Source organism: Dermacentor albipictus, chromosome 2 (genome assembly GCF_038994185.2).
Source record: "Dermacentor albipictus isolate Rhodes 1998 colony chromosome 2, USDA_Dalb.pri_finalv2, whole genome shotgun sequence".
NCBI lineage: Eukaryota > Metazoa > Arthropoda > Arachnida > Ixodida > Ixodidae > Dermacentor > Dermacentor albipictus.
In genome coordinates this window covers 114,962,967-114,982,002 of record NC_091822.1, presented here as the reverse complement: position 1 = coordinate 114,982,002, position 19,036 = coordinate 114,962,967, and the positions used below count along the sequence as shown (strand labels likewise).

Genomic DNA, 19,036 nt, shown 5'->3' with positions numbered 1-19,036 from the left:
TCGCAATTTCTTTCTGGCCACGGCTTGTTTACAGCATGTTTAGAGCATGTACAGCATGTTTCATTCTGACGACAGAGTACAAGTTTTTTTTTAATTTTACGAGACATGCCCATAAAAAAATCTGTCGAATAATGATTCCTTTAAAGCACAATACGATTCCCTATAATGATTTATGTGAATCAGCGACTCGGCTAATGATAGAACTAATATGTCATGTTTCTAGCATGCTTCATCACAATCGCAAGCTTTCTATTAGGCTGGCATGCGAATTCTCAGAATCTGTGTCTTACACGGGTGCTCGGGAGAGTATAGCAAAGTCGCTAATAGCCAAAGTCAATAACACATGTGTACTAATTGAGCGTCTAGAAAACTGCTCGCATGTCGAATATATTTGTCAGCAGAGTTTCGACGACTCAAAAACTGCAAGCAGTGCCCCCGAGTTGTCTAGGTACGGGTAAGCATTCTGCCACTTGTCTCCATTGTGGGGATGCGCGACCCTCGCGCCTCCCCTGATGTTTTTCCCGCATAGCGCGTCTCCTGTAGTGCGGCTTCGCCGCACATGCGGCGGTCGGAATGGCACAGGCGCAGTCCGAGAGATGGCGCGAGTGTTGCGCGGCTAACGCCGCGAGGTTACTTGGGCGCCGAAAGGAAGGCGCTTGCTCTCTTGGGTTCGAGACAGCCAGCAGGCCGCACGGACCTGCCGCGCGTGCAGCGCCCCTCTTTCCCGGCGGGGGACGTCTCCCGCGAACACGCGGCGACCGATGCATCTGCGAGACCGCCTCGCGTGGCCGCCTTCGAACGCGCCACGATTCGCGTGACTATACACGCGAACGACCAGGCGTTGGGATCCAGCATGGAGCGAACATATTCGCTCACGAGGACGCGGTGAGTCGGACTTCTAGATTTGTCGCGCGCCCATCGGCATGTTTTGTGGATAGCAACTCGGCTAGTAGGCATTGATGTATGAAAGGTGCAATAAATGCCCTTGTGATTGTTTGCACTACTGTGTTGTCGTTCCTTTGTCCCAAGAGTACGGTGTGAGAATCCCCAGATCACACCCCACATCTGGCTGCCCAACGTGGGACTCTTGGGGCATCGGACGATAGTTTTAACAGTTTGCTTCGTTCGAGACCTTTGTTTGAACCGAAGCGTAGGCCTAGCGTGAATTTTGATCGCTAGCGTCAGCGGCGTGCTTTCTTGAGAGAGGCGACGGTGGCTGTAGTGTGCTTGAACTTGTCAACATGCTAAGCCTTTTCGCAAGTGTTTTTTTAATGGCATTCGTTGGTACGAGAGCCACGTGGTCTGCATCCTGGGAGAGCGAGGCTGAGCGCCCGCGTAGCAGTGGCAAGCCTGAAGCGAGTGAGCACGGAAGCCTCGTGGGTGGTCCGAATTTCCTATGTAAATAGCTTCTTCTATCTCTTTGACTCGGATGAAGTCGCGGCTCTGGGAGCCGGGTGGCCGCGGGCCACAGGTGCCACTACGGGCTGACTGGTATTGCGGCCTGGCACCGGGCGCTCCGACACCGTCTGGGACGGTGGGCGCCGTCAACTCGGATGCTGTGTGCACCGAGCGGAGTAGGACCACCTCACAGAGCTCACGACTCCTCGCGGCTGCCTGTTTTGCGCTCATTTTGGGTGTTGTTTTTGGATGCCGGTTGTTGTCAGAGTAGCGACGCTTTAGGCCTAAGGCTTTACGAAGCTGCCTGTCGCACGTAGAGGGACACAACCTGGTGGACCGTGGCGTTGAGGTGTTACAATTTGCTTCCCTCATTCTAGTTAGCCTCGCACGAATTGAGATTACTCGTTCGACTCAAGGAAGCGAGCTTCGTTCACGTGAACTTAGCATCTGAGTAGCTGCCTGATCTTTTGCTAGCCGAGTTGAACATCGTACCACGTGGGCGATACGCATGCAGAATTCCTCTCCCTTGCACTACTTTAGTGTTTGCCGAGTGTGTTGAGTTTACGCAGCGTGATTGGAGTCACCCCTGGTTTGCCGTCACCTGCACATCGTCTGCGCTGCTGCCCCAGACTACGATCGAGCCACCCCGGGCGATGGTGATGCTGTGGCCAGTTCGGCGCGGCGACTTCGGCGGCCTCCTGCATCTAGCTCACAACCCTCGGCGGCGGACAAAAGAGCCGGCGGTCACCGACAGCTACGGCGGCTCTTGCCAGCAGGGCGCGTCGGCGCGAGCGACGCTTGCTCGTACCGACTACTGCGTCGTCGTCTCCGGAGTCCTGGCTTGGGATCGTGCCGTCGAGGCTGCAAAGCTGCTGCTGTGACCGGCGGACGCCAGCAGTGCACCCAGGGACAATGTCGGCTCGCATGCTATGGACAGCGTGTGGACATTTCCTCGGCGCGGCCACTGTTACGTGTACTACCTTGTCGCGAAGCGCGCGTTGATGTGTGACCGAGTGACATGTTTCGCCGGAATATGTAGTGATTTAAGGTTGGGGGGATGTGGGGATGCGCGACCCTCGCGCCTCCCCTGATGTTTTTCCCGCATAGCGCGTCTCCTGTAGTGCGGCTTCGCCGCACATGCGGCGGTCGGAATGGTACAGGCGCAGTCCGAGAGATGGCGCGAGTGTTGCGCGGCTAACGCCGCGAGGTTACTTGGGCGCCGAAAGGAAGGCGCTTGCTCTCTTGGGTTCGAGACAGCCAGCAGGCCGCACGGACCTGCCGCGCGTGCAGCGCCCCTCTTTCCCGGCGGGGGACGTCTCCCGCGAGCACGCGGCGACCGATGCATCTGCGACACCGCCTCGCGTGGCCGCCTTCGAACGCGCCACGATTCGCGTGACTATACACGCGAACGACCAGGCGTGGGGATCCAGCATGGAGCGAACATATTCGCTCACGAGGACGCGGTGAGTCGGACTTCTAGATTTGTCGCGCGCCCATCGGCATGTTTTGTGGATAGCAACTCGGCTAGCAGGCACTGATGTATGAAAGGTGCAATAAATGCCCTTGTGATTGTTTGCACTACTGTGTTGTCGTTCCTTTGTCCCAAGAGTACGGTGTGAGAATCCCCACCTCAGACCCCACACCATGCATGCCGGTGATATTATGAAACCTGATCCCAATGGTCTAAACGACAGCGATGCGGTTGCACGAACTGCTGCGAATGGCGGCGCAAGGTGAATCATAACACCAGAAAACTACTACGGGTGGCGGTGGCAGACAGCGCAGGCGCACTATGTACCGGTCATTATAAGCCGTTATCACTCTTTAGCGCCTTATCCACCCGCATGGAACCACACTCTTGCAGCGGCTGGATATCACGCGGGCCACGCTGGAAAACACGCTGGAAAGCCGCCTGCGAGGGCTCGCGTTGAAGGGAGTCGCAGCAGCCCCAATCTTGAAAACGATCTGCGATGCCGGCAGGGAGTGCGGCAAGTTGAGCTTCGTAAGAACTGCATTTTCGTCGCTCGTTTTGCGTTGAAGCGAGAGGCGGCAGCACGAAGTTGAATTCGCTCGCTGCTGTGGGCCCTATCGTGACAGTGATCGTCTGGTTGGGCGGACGGACGGTTTTTCTCGTTGGGTAGGCATAGAAATACTCACGCATTAAAAAAAAGAAAGCAAAGCCCTTTCAGACGCAGGCGAGCCTAATTGAGAAATGCAACGAACCATTTGTCAGCTCAGTGCAGCCACATGTTACGATGGGCCCTAATCAACGTTTCCTTAACGCAGTATCTCTGGTATAAAAGCTCCATTCAAGTACATGGCAAGCCTACAATTTGTAAAAATTAGGTTATTTGTCTTTATGTGCCAAAGCATGATTTGATTATGAGGCACACCGTAGTGCGCACTGGGAATCTTGACAACCTGAGCTAGGTTCTTTAAAATACATCTAAATCTAGGTAGGTACCTTTGCCCCCATATTAGGGTCATCACAGATACGCGCTGTCACACTTGAAGTAAAAAGGCATAGTTTTTCCGCTTATCATTTTAAGAAAATGCATTTTATTTACGGAAGAAAGATAATTTACGGAAAAGCAATGCATTTCATCGCAAAGACTAGGAACGCACACCTCTAAATTGAAGTCGTCCTCAGAATTCGTTTAATGTGGACATGACATTCAAATTGAAAAAGAAAGGAAATACGGGGTCTTACCAGCGAAAACAACGGTCAGAATATGAGGCACGCCGTAGTGAGGCACTCCGGAAATTTCGACAACCTTGGGCTCTTTGACGTGCACGTACATCGAAGTGCACGGGTGTTTTCGCCCCCATCGAAATGTGGCCGACGCGGTCCGGATTCGATCCTGCGATCTCGTACTTAGCAGCCCAACACCATCACCACTTAGCAACCCGGTGGGTGGCATTCAATGACACCGGCTAGAGCTTGCAAATTGCGACATATGCCGTAAGGTAATTCGTTCAAATTGTAATTGAAAATTCTTAATAAGTCCAATATTTATATTTATCGTGCAAATATTGTCCGCCACAGAGTACTTGAGCTCAAAAAGTAGAATTGTGCTACATGCGACAAGCGATTACAAAAAATAGCTCGCACGTAGGCGCGGCGCTATTAACACGCATTTCCTCGGAAGAAGCCGTGGTACAGAACAGAAGCCCTACAACTGATCTTACTACGAGGTCGCCTATAAGACGCGTGACCAAATCCCGGCCACGGCAGCCGCATTTCTTTGGGGGCGAAATGAAAAAACACCCCTGTGCTGTGCATTCGGTGCACGTAAGAGAACCCCAAGGTGGACAAAAAGACCGCCACTAATGCGTACCTTAAAAACATTTTGTGATCCTGGTGCGTAAAACCGCAGATTTTCATAAACTACGAGTTCGCCTAAAGTTTTGTTATCATGAGCCCGCGAGAATGAGCACATTTTATCTTAGAATATCTTAGCAGAATATCTTAGACCGAAATAAACCTAACGAACGCCATCTTATATGAAGCGATGAAACACTACTGAGGAAAAAGATGTTTCAGAATTGACGACTCCACGTTTTACGGCAGCTCACGTGAGTCGCAGTTCAAATTTCTCTTTTACCGCAGCCGCAATCATTCAGATCCCTTAAACACCCCTGTTTTATGTAAAGAAAGAGCTACGTGTTACAAAAAACGGTTACTCAGTATTCGTGGTTTTATTACTGTATTGTTTTGATCCTGTTTTGATCCGCGTTTCCATACTAAGACACCGTGACCTACTCCTTCTTTACCACGTTGAGTTGACACTGTATGAACGGATGGTATGAATGGCCCCTTTGGAACGGGGCAATGGGTTGCTCCACCGCCCCGTTCCAAAGAGTACGCTCGTAAAATCCATACATCCGGTGTCTCTAGTTTTGCTCCACACTATCATGAACTTTTTGGATAATTTAGTTCACTGAGAAGTAGATTTATCTATTTTGAGTATCTTTTTTTTGTTTGGTGTGGCTCCAATTTCTTATATGGCACAAATATGGCCGTACGGACACTTGATCGTAATCGTGGCAGACGCTCCTGTTGCCGGGCCATCGAGCGAAGAACGCAGGTCTAGTAATTATCTCGCGTGCTGGAGTGGTTGATTGGGTATCAGTGATGCCTAGTTCGATGCCACATCATTACAATTTCATTTTAGTGGACCATGCCCGCAGAAGCTGCCCGGACCGTTGTTTGTCTATTTGCGAATGTTATCTGCGCTGAATTTTATCATTGTTTCTTTGAATGTACTTCCTCAATAGCTCATTTTAAGTAACCGTCCTTGCTGTAAACGAGTTGCGATCATTTTTGTGCGACATACGATTCGACGAACCACAGGGCGCAGCAAGCCAAGCCGGCGATTGTAAGAGACGAGAACTAAGTAAGAGAAGTGGGTGACGATAACAAAGGACCGCTGCCAACAGTGCGATGTTTACCTCTGCACCGCAGCTGAGGACTGTTTGATCCCATTGATGCACCAATGCACAGCCTTCGATAAATAATTCCCCAACTTTCTGTAAATGGACAAAAGATTCTTAGGGGAAGAAAATCCTATTGAGTCACGATGTCTCCATGTTAGGACTCGACCGAATTTACACAATAATTTTCCTAGAGAGTTGAATGTTTTTCTTCGCACTCTGGACACCTCATACATCAATATATGCAAGTTACTAATTTCTCCCTGGAGATTATCATAATTTCTTATTATTTGCTTAAAATGACGCTTGATAAAAACTATATCCATACTTACCATATTATACCATATTATAAATATGGTATAGCTACCTTATTTATGCCGCAATCATTATGACTTCGAGCAGTGCCGGAGAAAGAAGCACACATATCGATCCCCTGGTTGACACTATAATGCCTCTCCTCAAATGAAATATATGGAATTCTTAGAACTTACTCCGACATGTTAATTAAAACTCGCAGATATAGGTCTACAATATCGCGTCGAAAGCGAGTGGGCGCTAGTCTTTTCTGAATATTCCTTCGGATAAAAAGCTCGTCCACTTCAGTACTAGGGAGGCATGCTGCCCTCATTTTATTAGTCCATCAAGTATGCGTACACTTCCTCGCATGGCAGTGCGGCAATCGAAGAAAAAAATGTGTTACTCATATACTGGCGGCTTAACATACATATGCGGTGCACGGGGGCACGCACTATTCTGAGAAATCGTCAGCACTCAAATATCAAATGATTTTCCCCTGCGTTCCTATGCCAAACAGGCAGGCGTAGCACTGCGTGCTGTTTTTACAGGCATCGCAATTCACTTCTGCATTTCAAAAAAAAAGACGAATAGGCACGCAGTGAAATTGAGATTATCTGATGCATCTTCTTCACCGCACATCTACGTGCCGGCCATTTCTGTGGGTGCGACGGTGGCCAAATCGTGCGTGACCTTGGTTTCTCTCCCTGTGAGCGTTATTAGTCTTCGGGTGGCGTGCTGCGTTCATGCTACACCAGCATGTAAAATATTACCGCGGAGGGTCACGGTAAGTCACTCATCTTGCATACGCTATTACTTTGAGAAGAGGGTGGGTACCTTATTTCATTTCATTTATTTCATTTATTATACCCTCAAGACCACAAGGTATTACAGAGGGGAGTGGGGGAAAAAAAGGTTACATAACAAAGAAAGCAAAGAAGGCAGCAAGTGATGTAGTCATACACATGAGACGTCCGAAGCGATGGTGTTGATTATGGCCGTACGAAATTGTGCTTGGTCTTCAATTGCAATTAACTCGGCGGGAAGGTGGTTCCATTCTTGACACGTCCTAGGAAGAAAAGACTCTTGACAAGCTCTAGTGTGACACTGCAAAACTCCAACTTTGTGATGATGATCAATGCGAGGAGAAATGTAGGTTGGGGATGAAATAAGATTATCGCGCAGATATGAATTATGGAAATATATTTTATGAAACAAAGCCAGGCGAGAGCATTTGCGACGAGCAGAAAGTGGTGGAAGTTGGAGGATGTTTTTCATGGAAGTTACGCTAGCCATGCGGTTATAATTGCTCAGGATGAAACGCGAGGCATTATTTTGAACACGTTCGAGAGACTGGATCAGCGTCTCAGCATATGGGTCCCAAATTGACGAAGCGTATTCCATTTTACTCCTAATTAGCGTCTTGTATAAAATTAACTTTAATGATGGCGGAGCGGAAGAGAAGTTTCGGCGGATATAACCTAACATGCGGTTACTTTTATTGATTACGCTGTCGATGTGTAAAGACCAAGAAAGAGTAGAGGTTAAATGGACACCTAGGTATTTGTAGGATGTAACTGCTTCCATGGCAGTATTACTAAGGTAATAGGTTGGAAGAGGAAGTTCACGGCGGGTTACACGCATGGTTTTGCACTTAGATGGGTTTAGTTTCATTAACCACAAGTCGCACCAGTTACAGATAGCGTTAATGTCGTTTTGCAGAATGTTAGCATCATCGGCGCCAGAGGTTTCACGAAGAATAACGCAATCGTCGGCAAAGAGATAAATGTTAGAAGAAATTTCAATGGGTAAATCGTTAATATAAATCAAAAAAAGAAGAGGGCCTAACACTGAACCTTGAGGAACGCCAGATTCAACAGGGCTAGATGTGGAGAAGTGGTTATTAAATGCAACGAACTGGGATCGATTAAGAAGAAAGTGCTCTAGCCATGCAAACAGATTAGGGTCAAGATTTAGTTTACTAAGCTTAAAAATGAGTAGTTTGTGACATACCTTGTCGAAAGCCTTTTCAAAGTCAAAGAAAACACAGTCTGCGCATGAACCTTTATCAAGAATAAGATGAAGATCGTGAGTGAACGAAAGCAGTTGTGTTTCACAGGACAAATGTTTGCGGAAACCGTGCTGTGCACGTGTGAAGAATGAGTTATCATCCAAGTGCTTAATTAAATGAGAAAACAAGATATGTTCGAGTACTTTACAAGGAATGCTAGTGAGGGAAATGGGGCGGTAGTTATGAGGTGAGCATTTGTCGCCGGACTAGGGCATGACACCAGCTAGGGGTAGACGCGGTATAAAAGCCACCTGCGCACGAGTGAATGCAGCAGTTGGCTCAACGCCAACTCTGAAGTCACCATGGTAAGAGTATTTCAGTACTTTATACAACGAACAGCTTTTCATGTTCTCTTGTAAACCGATAGTAGATGAAATACAACCAATGAAACGCTCTCAAACGGAGGTGTATGCATTGAGAGCTTTCCTAAACAATATCTTAGAATATATAGAACACCTTCAAATGCATAAAACGGTCCTCTGTATTACAGATTCGTGCGTGCGTCCTCTTGGCTCTTGCTACCAGCGCCTTCGCCGGTTTCACCGGCTACGGCCTGGGCTACGGCTATGGCCACGGCCTGGGTTACAGCGGTCTTGGCTACGGCCTTGGCTACGGTGGTTTGGGCTACGGCCTTGGCTATGGCGGTCTCGGCTACGGCTATGGCCTCGACTATGCCGGCTATTCTCCAGCTGTGCACACTGTCACCCACGCTACTCCAGCCGTCACCACTGTCACCCACGCCGCCCCAGCCGTCGCCGCTTACCACGCTGCCCCAGCTGTGGCTACCTACGCTGCTGCTCCAGCCGTGACCAAGGTTGCTACCACCTACCACACCCCAGCTGTTGCCACCGTGGCCCATGGCCCAGTTGCCACTTACGCCACTGCTGTCCACGCCGCTCCAGCTGTTGCCACCGTGGCCCATGCCCCAGTTGCCACTTACGCCACTGCTGTCCACGCCGCCCCAGCTGTTGCCACCGTTGCCCACGCTCCATTTGTCGGTGGCTACCATGCTGCCCCAGTCTACGGTTATGGCGTCGGAACCCTCGGCTACGGTGCCGGACACTACGGTTTCGGCCACGGTCTCCTCGGCTACGGTCTGAACTATGGCTATGGCCTTGGATCTCCATTCCACTACGGCGCTCTTTTCCGCAAGAAGAAGTGTAAGCAGCATTCTGTTCAGTTCAATTCGAAAGCGATTTGCTAATGATATTACCTATAATAACTGGGAACTTCGCTCAAGAAGTCGTGCATTGAGAAAGCGTACTTGTTTTTCACGGGTACCACATGGAATTAAGTTAGGTGATTTAAATACGGCTTTTTATATCTATATATATCCTTTCTTGCCCAGCTCCCCTTTTTCCGAAACGTACGGCCATTTCGTTTGGAAAGCGTGAACAGACGTCCAATTTTACCAACTTGTTTTCAGGATACTGCACAACTTTGTTCATATTTTACAGGTGATTTTTACTTTGTTTTAAATGTTTCTTGCTTTCTTCCGCTTTCAGAAATGTCCTCACCCGACCAGACCTGAATGCAGACAATAGTCACGGCCATGCTAGCATTGCTGGTGGCGAACAAAACTTGCAAATAAAGTATTTTATTAGCCCTAAATTGCTGCTTCAGCGTGGCTTTCGCAGTCTGAAAATTACTGTGTGGCGATACTTTTACGGCGATGAACAGCCTAGGTGCCTTCATGCCATCACCCTCTGCAGCGTTGTGATGTCATGGCATCCGCGATACATAGAGGGCTAGCGCAAAGTCTTAGACCAGTTCGTTTGGCTGCAAAGAGTATACTAGGCTCCATCAGAGACGCAGCTGCAGTTGGCTACGTTAAACTTCATGCGCGCGCTGCAGACGGTGCATGAGCACTAGACTGGCAATAACTTAACTGCGCGCACAACGTTCACGGTTTATTCACGCTTTAGAAAGCTTGCATTTGTGATTTCACAGCTAGTGGGTGTCCTATCGCCTAATTTTACATACTAATACCCCGCTTTGTCTGGCAGAGGGTGTTTCGGCACTGGGGTAAAGATATTACCTCCCCCCCCCCCCCCCCCCCCCCACTGGATGCACCAGAGACTTCCTTGCGTTGCTCAAGCCTGCCGCACTCGTACTTGTTTGGCGCTCTTTTCGTTGGCTCAATCCCTTGTCCTTGCGCTCGCTATGAAGTAGGACACGTGTCGCGGGGTCAACGGTTCAGTATCTTTATTTATCTTGCTGCTCGAGTCTCTTTACAACATTTTTGTACTGTACAAGTCGAACGCAGGAGGGCCATAGCTCAGCAAGCGTGAAATGGATGCAGCGAAGTGAGCCCTTGTAGTCCGTATAACTCCTGATGAGTACTAGCATCAGTTTATACCTGTTATATTAGGTACATCTTACACCTACTGTGCCATAGTGCGCCTTGCCAAACGTCACAAATCCTGTTCGAATGGACAAACGTTCTGCCGATCTGCGCTACTTTGATCGTACCGCTTTAGCTGCGATTGTGTGATGCGTGACGCGACAATGTTTAAATTGAACATGTAACACAAGCAAGACCTAGTGATGGCGTCTTTCCTGTACACAATGATAGCAAAATAAAGCGCATCACATCTGTTTACGCACTAGAAAACTTAAATGGTTAGCTTAAGGTACTTCTAATGGAGGTCCTATGGTGTACCATTTTAATCATTCTCCCTCCCTATTCTTCGCTTTCTATTCATAGTAGGCCCGCCGTGATCGAAGGTGCTCGGAACGAATTGGCATCCCTTTGTCTTGCTGCCTCAGCCTCTAAAAGCCGTTTTTTGTAATCTGCCTGTCAAACACAGAGGTGCCATAAGCGAGGACGCCTGAAACTTGTGTGGCATATTGCACACTTGTGGATGTTAGAAGCACCGGTGAGCACCGCTTTGAGTTTGACAGATTCTACCCGCTGTGGCTGACTGAGTTCTCTCAAATGCGACTACTAGCCCACGGATGGATACGTACTGGCAAGCTATGTGCTTCTCTGAATGCCAAGCGAAACACTAAATTTAGCTCCAATTATGTCGTACGTCTCGCAACAACGGCGCCATCTGTGCACAAAACACATGCATGATTGAGTAATCACTCGGTTCCTGTGCAGAATGATACCGAAGCATTGCGGGCGTTACTTAGGTCGCTACCACGTGAACAATAAAGCGATATAACATGTTTTCGTTACATGCGATGTTTAGCGAGCGATCCGCAGTGATCGATTTGAAAGACATTGTTCATCAAAACGCCAAAGTACGCGCAGTGCTATAGGCTCCGATTTCTGAGTTTTCTAATGTGGCCGACTTGTTCGAGTTTTTAAAACCACCTGCGACTGCTCTCGATTGCGGCGATTTTGCTGTGCGATTTTACGTCCGCCTTTAGTTTCACAAAAGTCGATTGAAAGCACTGAATAATTACAGCGTCATAAGCCATCTTAACATCATTCGCATTTGAAGTGATTATGAAATTTTCTTTCCAAGCAATTATTATGAAGTGAGTTTCACGCTTTTCAAACCCGATAAAACACGGTATGTCCATTGCATAACAGCAACCGCTTCACCTGAAACTTTGGTTGTTTATTTTGAGAAACAGCGCCAGAAGCGTAGCACAAACCAATGGAAAATTTGGAGACAGCAATCGCTGTTTGTATCTTCACTGCGCTCAGGAGATGCATCATTTTCGTGGTCGAGCCGTAAGATTGTGCTTCAGTTGAAAAGATGCGTACACTTCAGCTTAATCAGTTTGCGATGATGTTTGATATTCATTCACGAGATGAGGATAGAGATACTAAGGCGAATTGGCTGTATTTTTATTGTAAAACAAATTGAAATGACGTTTTGTGGAATAATTACGCTCACTTTGTGGAAACTAGCGCATATATCGATGTGTCAGCACTTTAGGAACAAAAGACGCTACGTGTGCTCGCGAATTGAGGGAGCTAGCATATCAGACGAAATGCCGCAACATTACACGATTGCAGCAGACGACAAAGGTGATTCCCTTTACTGATGTCACGAGTGCCTGGGGCGCTGCCACCGTCGGTCATTCATGAGGACAGTAGCCACTGCCATGCTTTACTTTGGGGAAACTATTTTTGCTTCAGTCTGGACGTTGCCTGTTCACATTGTTAACTGCATAATTTGTCTCGACGTGTCTTTAAACAGAAACCTGTTGGTTACCTTACAGTGATTTGGTAAATAACTGTAGTCATACTACACCACACAGAAACAACGGCAGACGAACACTCCTGACAACAGTGGCAGCCTTCCAACTGACTCATTGAGGGTGAAGACCCATCAGCGTGTAAGGAAATAGATTCGCAAAACACACGATATAAAATGTTCACCAGCCGGGCAATACTTATCGAGAGTAAACTGTGCTGTTGCAACAATATATTCTGACAGTCTCTCTATAATTGTGTGTTGACGTGATGCGAGCTTCCTTTGATCACCAGCTGCACCATATTATGGTGCCAAGGCTGACTTGCATCCGCCAAGGTAGCACAATGTGGCCAAGGCGTTCTGCTGCTGAGCCCGATATCGCTGGTTCGATCCAGGCTGTGGCGGGCGTATTTCGATAAGGGCAAATGCAAAAACGCTCGTGTACTTGGTACATCTGGTACATACGTACTGGATACAGGTGCCTCGCAAAGAGACTGTCGCTTTGGCTCGTGGAACCCAAGTAACTTGATTTTGAATTTTTTGCAGCTGACTAGCTCACTGGTAACAAAAGTATCGGAGATCCTCCTGCAGCAAGAAGGTCAACAGCACAGGGAGCACACCAAGGCCGACATCGACTACAATCATGGACTGCAGCGCCTCCAGAGGGTGTTTGCTAGGGTCAAAAAGTTGCCCCCAGCATTAACTGAGGTGGCAGCAAGTATAACCGACTGTGGCTCAAAGTATCAGCTAGAACGCTAAAGCACATGACCAAGTGCTCGCACGCTCCAGCTCATACTGAGCTCGTGATACCACTTCGTCCCTTATTCCGCAGTAAGATGGCTCAAGCTGAAGCCTACTCTATACCATCTGGTCAAAGAAGAACACAATAGGGCTTTGAGAAATGGCATGCCGAACACTATATCAAACAGGCAACAGGAGTCTTGAACTGGATCCTTTTGGCGACATGTGCAAAGTCCAACATTCAACTGACAGACTGTGGTTTTACTGAATTAGCCACTGAAAATGCATCAATTTCGAAGCTTGCGATCGCAAATTTGCCGCTGCCCTTCAAAAACTACTTCTATCAGCTGCGTTTTTTTACGTGATAAATATTCTTGGCAAAAGCGAGCATCGTGAGGCACAAAAAAGTCATCCCCGCAAGAATGAGAACCCTTCACCGAGACCGCGAAATATTAGTTTATTATGCATATATTAATCAAATCAATCAAATATTTATTTAATAGTCTATTTACGATACCACGAGAAAGGACAAAAAGACAAAAAAAATAAATGGGATGAGCGAGCCTGTTTCCCGTAGAACAGATGGCATATTAGTAAAGAAAAACCACACCTAAAACAACTCACGAAAATTCAGCAAGAACACTCAAAAATGGTAAAGAAAATGCTACCAACATGTCTACACATAATGATAAAAGCAAAAATTATTAGCACCTTTATAGCATCACAAAACAAACAACGCATAAAACATGAGCCCGTGATTCAAATCACATTATAGCGGCACCCCAAACATACGGAAGGTAAACACAAGTTGTGAAAGCTGGTGTCCGTACATAGTTGGTGTGTGCGGCCCATGCCATATCTCAAAGTGCCTTGTTTCATATTAATGGTAGTTACGTGTTAGTTTTGAGAGATCCGAGAACTAGTTAGTACAGTTCTACATTTCTTTGTCGTATCGCTTAAACAGCGTGTCAGTGTATAGAGTCTTACTTCGCGCTGGGTTTGCCCTTTCGCTAAACAAATAAGTGCTCGCTTGTGGCACACTTGAGCGTGAGCCCTGCGGCAGGAGCTGATGGCCACGCCACTAGGGGCCACGTGATCAACGCGCCAAACTATAGAAAGATTTTCGGCGATCCTTGCATCTCCGGCATCGCTGGACAGACCTATCCGACTTCGACGGGCACTCCCTGGGGCGCTAGAAATGCTGTACTGTACCGCGCCGTTAGCGTCATTGCGTTTGAGCCGGCGAGTAATGTAGCGCACGCGACAAGGCAATAGACGCCCTGTGTGCATTTAACTGCTCAGGCATAGAATGGAAGACGCTGAAGAAAAGGAAAGCTTATACAACTGAAGTATCAATCATAAGTTAGTGGAATCGTTACACGTACCGAATGTACATTGTGTGAATAAATAAAAGGAAACAGATTTATAGAATAAACTAAAGGGCAAATGCATAATATTCATGTAAACAAAAAATCTAACACGATATTGGAAATAAGAATCAAAGGAGGGCGCCGATTTTGCAGCGATGCTTTTCGCTCGATTCTTTGCCACGCTTATCATCTAATATTAACGGCCGGTTGATGTAACTAATAACGAAAGTAGAGCGCCACTGTGACTACTGACGAAACGCAAAAAAAAAACTGGAAGGAAACGTGCTAGAAATAGGCTTCGTTACAAATAGCGGCACAGGCGTCAATATCCAGATACACTGTCACTTCCGTTAAGAAACTCAATATTGCTTTTATAGCTTTGTTTTTTAGCTTGTGGATCATTCAATGGTCCAAGCAACATTACTGAAAATTTTTTAGAGGTGACCGAGAACACATTTAAAAATCTGAAAAGTAGGTGCAAGCGTTCGATAAAGATATCCAGTCCGGTGGTGTTTCTTGTGTCGCGCACAAACTATGAACGTAAGCAGCAGATTGAAAAAAAAAACGACTGAGTTGTTCTGATTCGTTCATCAAGCCTACAGCAACATTGCAAATGTACAGAGAAAAGGAAATCGCTCAAATCTAGAAGGAGACACTTCGTTATTCTGCTCCTGAGATCAGTTGCTCGCAGTACAGGTTTTAACGAGAGAGTTGATTTGTCCCCAGGAAGAAAAATTAAAACGAGTCATCGAGGATCAAAATACATGTAGCCTTTGACACCTCTTCACCAGCGGCCTAAGTAATCATTCACCAAAAAAATCTGAATTTCAAAATTGTGTAGGAAGACCAATTTCAAAGTCATTTAGAATGACTTACTGCATTCACGTAGGGCTGACAGGTGGTTCGATGTTGTGCTACTGAACTATGAATACAAAGAAATCTCATCGTTCTGCAAAAAAAAGATAAAAGTACACATACCACACCAACATTTTCTGAACCAAATATATATAACCAGTGAAAAGTAGTGCATTTCACAAAAAGATGATTTCTTTTTTTTTTGCCATACGGCTACAAACAAGAAGTTACATTAAGCTGTGCGTTTTAACCAAATAAATATATATCATTTCGAGAAAAGGAGTCTGAGAGTAGTATAGTTTGACCCTGCGTGTAAATAATTCTATTTACACAGCACGCATTGCTATGCCACACAAGAAGGAAACTGGACACATTACAAGGAACAAGTGAGGATTTCTTTTTCTGAACCGTAATATTGTTTATTTAATGTCACATAATGATGTTACTGCTTCAAGCATTGTAATACAATCTTCTGTTTTTCTAGCTCACTCTTTAAATTACTAAGCTATATACTAACGCACCCCACCTCACTAGAAACTGCGTTTTAATTCACAACCGCTGTGTTCTGTCGGATTCCCGGAATAGGTGAACCCAATTAGTTGAGGAAACAGCAGGCAACGAAAAATTTGATGCTACTACATATTCCCGTACAATTTCAACTTTGCACTGACATTTACTTTTTCCCTCAAATTTAATCTTTCCCCATCTTCTTAACCACCAGCTTCTTGGCAAATCCCCCGTAGTGGGCGCAATCCATGATACCTATAGGGAACAAGCAAGCAAGCGACATGGTGCCCTCAACCGTTGGAAACCGCTGCAGTCGCAGTGAATGACTTCAGAGCCGCGGAAATTGTTGAAGTCTTCTATCTTTCTGCACCAGCAATGGGACGATTACTAAGAACGTTCAGTCTTTTTCTCTAGTTAGTTCATTGAAATTCATAAAACGTGCAGTAGATGAGATACGTTCAGCCTCTCTCTGCAGGGCGACCGGGTTTTGGAAATCGCAATACGACAAAAGATATGTTACATACAACTCTGTAGTCAACTTCCGGCGGAATAGGTGAATCGGAGTACGTGGTACGACCATCACACGTATGTACCGGCATTTGTAAGTTTGGGACAAATGATTCAGAAGGCTACCTCTAGAATTTGTATCACAGGGAGTACTGTGTGTATCAGATTTACATAACAGTTGGCACTCTTTTGCTGCTGCTTTTGTAAATGGCGTCATTGCAACTAGTGCTGTAAGCTGCGCATCCAGGGCAAGCCCAACTGCCTCAACTTTCTCGGCGATGCCAACACGACCAGGCTTTTTTATACAACATTCCTCCTGTGTCAATGTATTTATCATATATGTATTTTGCCATGCAGGGCATAACACTGTAAACACGCTGGAGCGGACTTTGAGTGTGCAAATACGATAACCAAAGGGGCCTTTGCATTAAATCGACCCTAATGCTTCAGTGCAGGGAAGAAAACCAGCCGTGTGCCTGGTTAACGTCCCTGCCATCCCTGTCTTCTCTTTCTCTCTCTCTCTCTCTCGACGGTCCTACGTGTATCAGGTAAGTCCACTGCCGCCAAGGATGTGACGTGTCTAGCACATCAAGACGTGAAATCATCAATTGAAATGTTGGTTCGTTCGAAGCCGTTGAACCATCCGCATAAAAGTTCATATTTCCTGTACGGTATTCCCGTAGATCGCAACAACCTCGCCTTTCGGCAGTTACGCTGCAGTCCATGGGCCCTATAACGTAAAACTATTCCAATATGTTTCTATTCCAATCTCCTGACGTCAAATTTACGTAACCACCAACGCAAGCATCGGGCGGTCACCCACAGCGTTGTCTGAACAGACCAATCAAACGCTCTCCTCGTTCATAGGAGGTCACTTTTGTTTGCTTGAAAAACGAATAACATTGCCTACAGTGAGCGGCTTGTCGTATCTAATTGGCTGACAAGAAGCGAGGAGAACGCTCAAGTGGAGAGGAATTCGATGGGGCCGAGCGACTGCACTGAAAGTCGATAACCGGATGAAGAAGGTGGTACCGGCGTCTACGATTGGTCGGCTTTCCCTTACTTAGCTTGCGGTGGCTGGTCGAAAATCGCAGCGGCATGAAACGGAAGCTCAAGAATGACGCTAAAACTGACCCTCAGCAAAGAAGAGCTGGCAGAATGAGGTCGTAAACATGCTGAAAGTGCTCGAAAACGTTACACGGCCACGCAAGAAGTTTTATTACACGCAAATACACCCATGCTCTCCAGCAGGTGCGAGTAGCCAGCGTCTGAGTGATCGGCGGCAGCCATCTTCTATTCCGTTCGGAACGGGGCAGCCTGCGGCTATTCCGACGAAAATTCAGTTTTGTTCGGCATATTAATGCATCTTTATCGCGTACACGTCACTTTGACGTGGTGAGTTCTTGCGGTTTTGTGACGTCGCGTGACAGGCAGGTGAAGTGGGTGCAGCCCGAAAATTTTTACCAATAGCCGAGGGCTAATGGCGAAAAGGGGTCGAATCAGAAATAACTGTATTTCCCTTTTCTGTCATGTCATGCATAATCAGTGTGCACACATCATATCAGATGGAAAGGTATCGCCGTTTTCGTGACGTCGCGTGACAGACAGGTGAAGTGGGCGTAGTCGAAAAAAGTTTTTGACCAATCATGGAGGGTTGATAGCAGAATTGGAATAGAAAAGTTTGGAATAGTTTTACGTTATAGCGCCCCATATTTTCTGATCGAAGTCTACTATTTCCCAAACACATCTAAGCTTGTCTGTAATGCAGAAATTATTTTGTCGCATGCTTTTCTGAATATTTTCAACCAGGCGTTATCGATGGATGCGCTGGTTAACGGCTAGAAGAATCTCCCCTTACATAATTCAGGTAAGAGCATCAAATAGCAAACAGAGCGAGAAAGCTGGCGTCTGTAGCAGCGAAACGGCACCTCAATTCCCAATAGCTGCGACGCCATGTCAGTTGCGGGCCTCCACGGAGCAGAGCGGGCGAAGCGGAACACCTGCTGCCGCCTTAGCACCAAGCGTTGCGGGAGGGGAGAGGGCATCGCCGGGACGAGCCCCTCTCGCCTTCGCTGGGCTTAGCTGCTGCGCGAGCCTGCCGCCTTCATGGCAACTGCTGTTTTCGCGGTCTCGTCGTGCAGGGCGTCGGGGGCATGCGCCGGGGGCATGACACCGCAGGCTTGACACCGCACTGCTGCTTGCTAACTCGGGTAGCACGTACCGCTATGGAGCCTGTAGAACCGACATCGTCGGTGGCCGCAAGTTCGGCAGCAGCTAAACGTGGCCGTTCACGAAATTACAACGCGGATCGTGTAAAGGAGCGGAAGAACGCTCCAAAACGAGTGAACGGGCAGAGACACCTATTTGCGATTCTCTGTTCCCTCACGCCACACCTGGCGCGCTATCGCCGCAGCAGGTATTCAGCAGCAGCGATACGCAGCGATATCGCCGCAGCAGGCAGCAAGTCGTCACTGTGGTGCCACTGTCGTCAGCCCTCCTGCTTATCTCCAGATTCACTTTCGTCATAGGCCAAAGAAAAGCGCAGACTTTTCAAATTCCACTACTCAGATACGAACTCATGGTCCTGCAGCAATCCGCAATTTAAAGTTGGAAGCGGGAGCGTTTTCTTTTTTTTTTAGCTGGTGGCGTGTCTCCTTGACACCCGGCTGTAGTCGCAGAAAGTGACTTCAGAGCGGGAGGAA

General features: G+C 47.3%; 1 protein-coding gene across 1 annotated transcript in view; it reads left to right on the top strand.

The window, feature by feature from the left end:
* Positions 1 to 19,036, top strand: part of LOC135910975 (ice-structuring glycoprotein-like) — a 38,021-nt gene that overhangs the window by 1,222 nt on the left and 17,763 nt on the right. Inside the window, exons 2-4 of the mRNA XM_070533313.1 lie at positions 3,263 to 3,400; positions 8,688 to 9,357; positions 12,926 to 13,068. Of these exons, the coding sequence (XP_070389414.1) occupies positions 3,263 to 3,400; positions 8,688 to 9,357; positions 12,926 to 13,068 (951 nt within the window). The remainder of the gene's footprint in view (positions 1 to 3,262; positions 3,401 to 8,687; positions 9,358 to 12,925; positions 13,069 to 19,036) is intronic.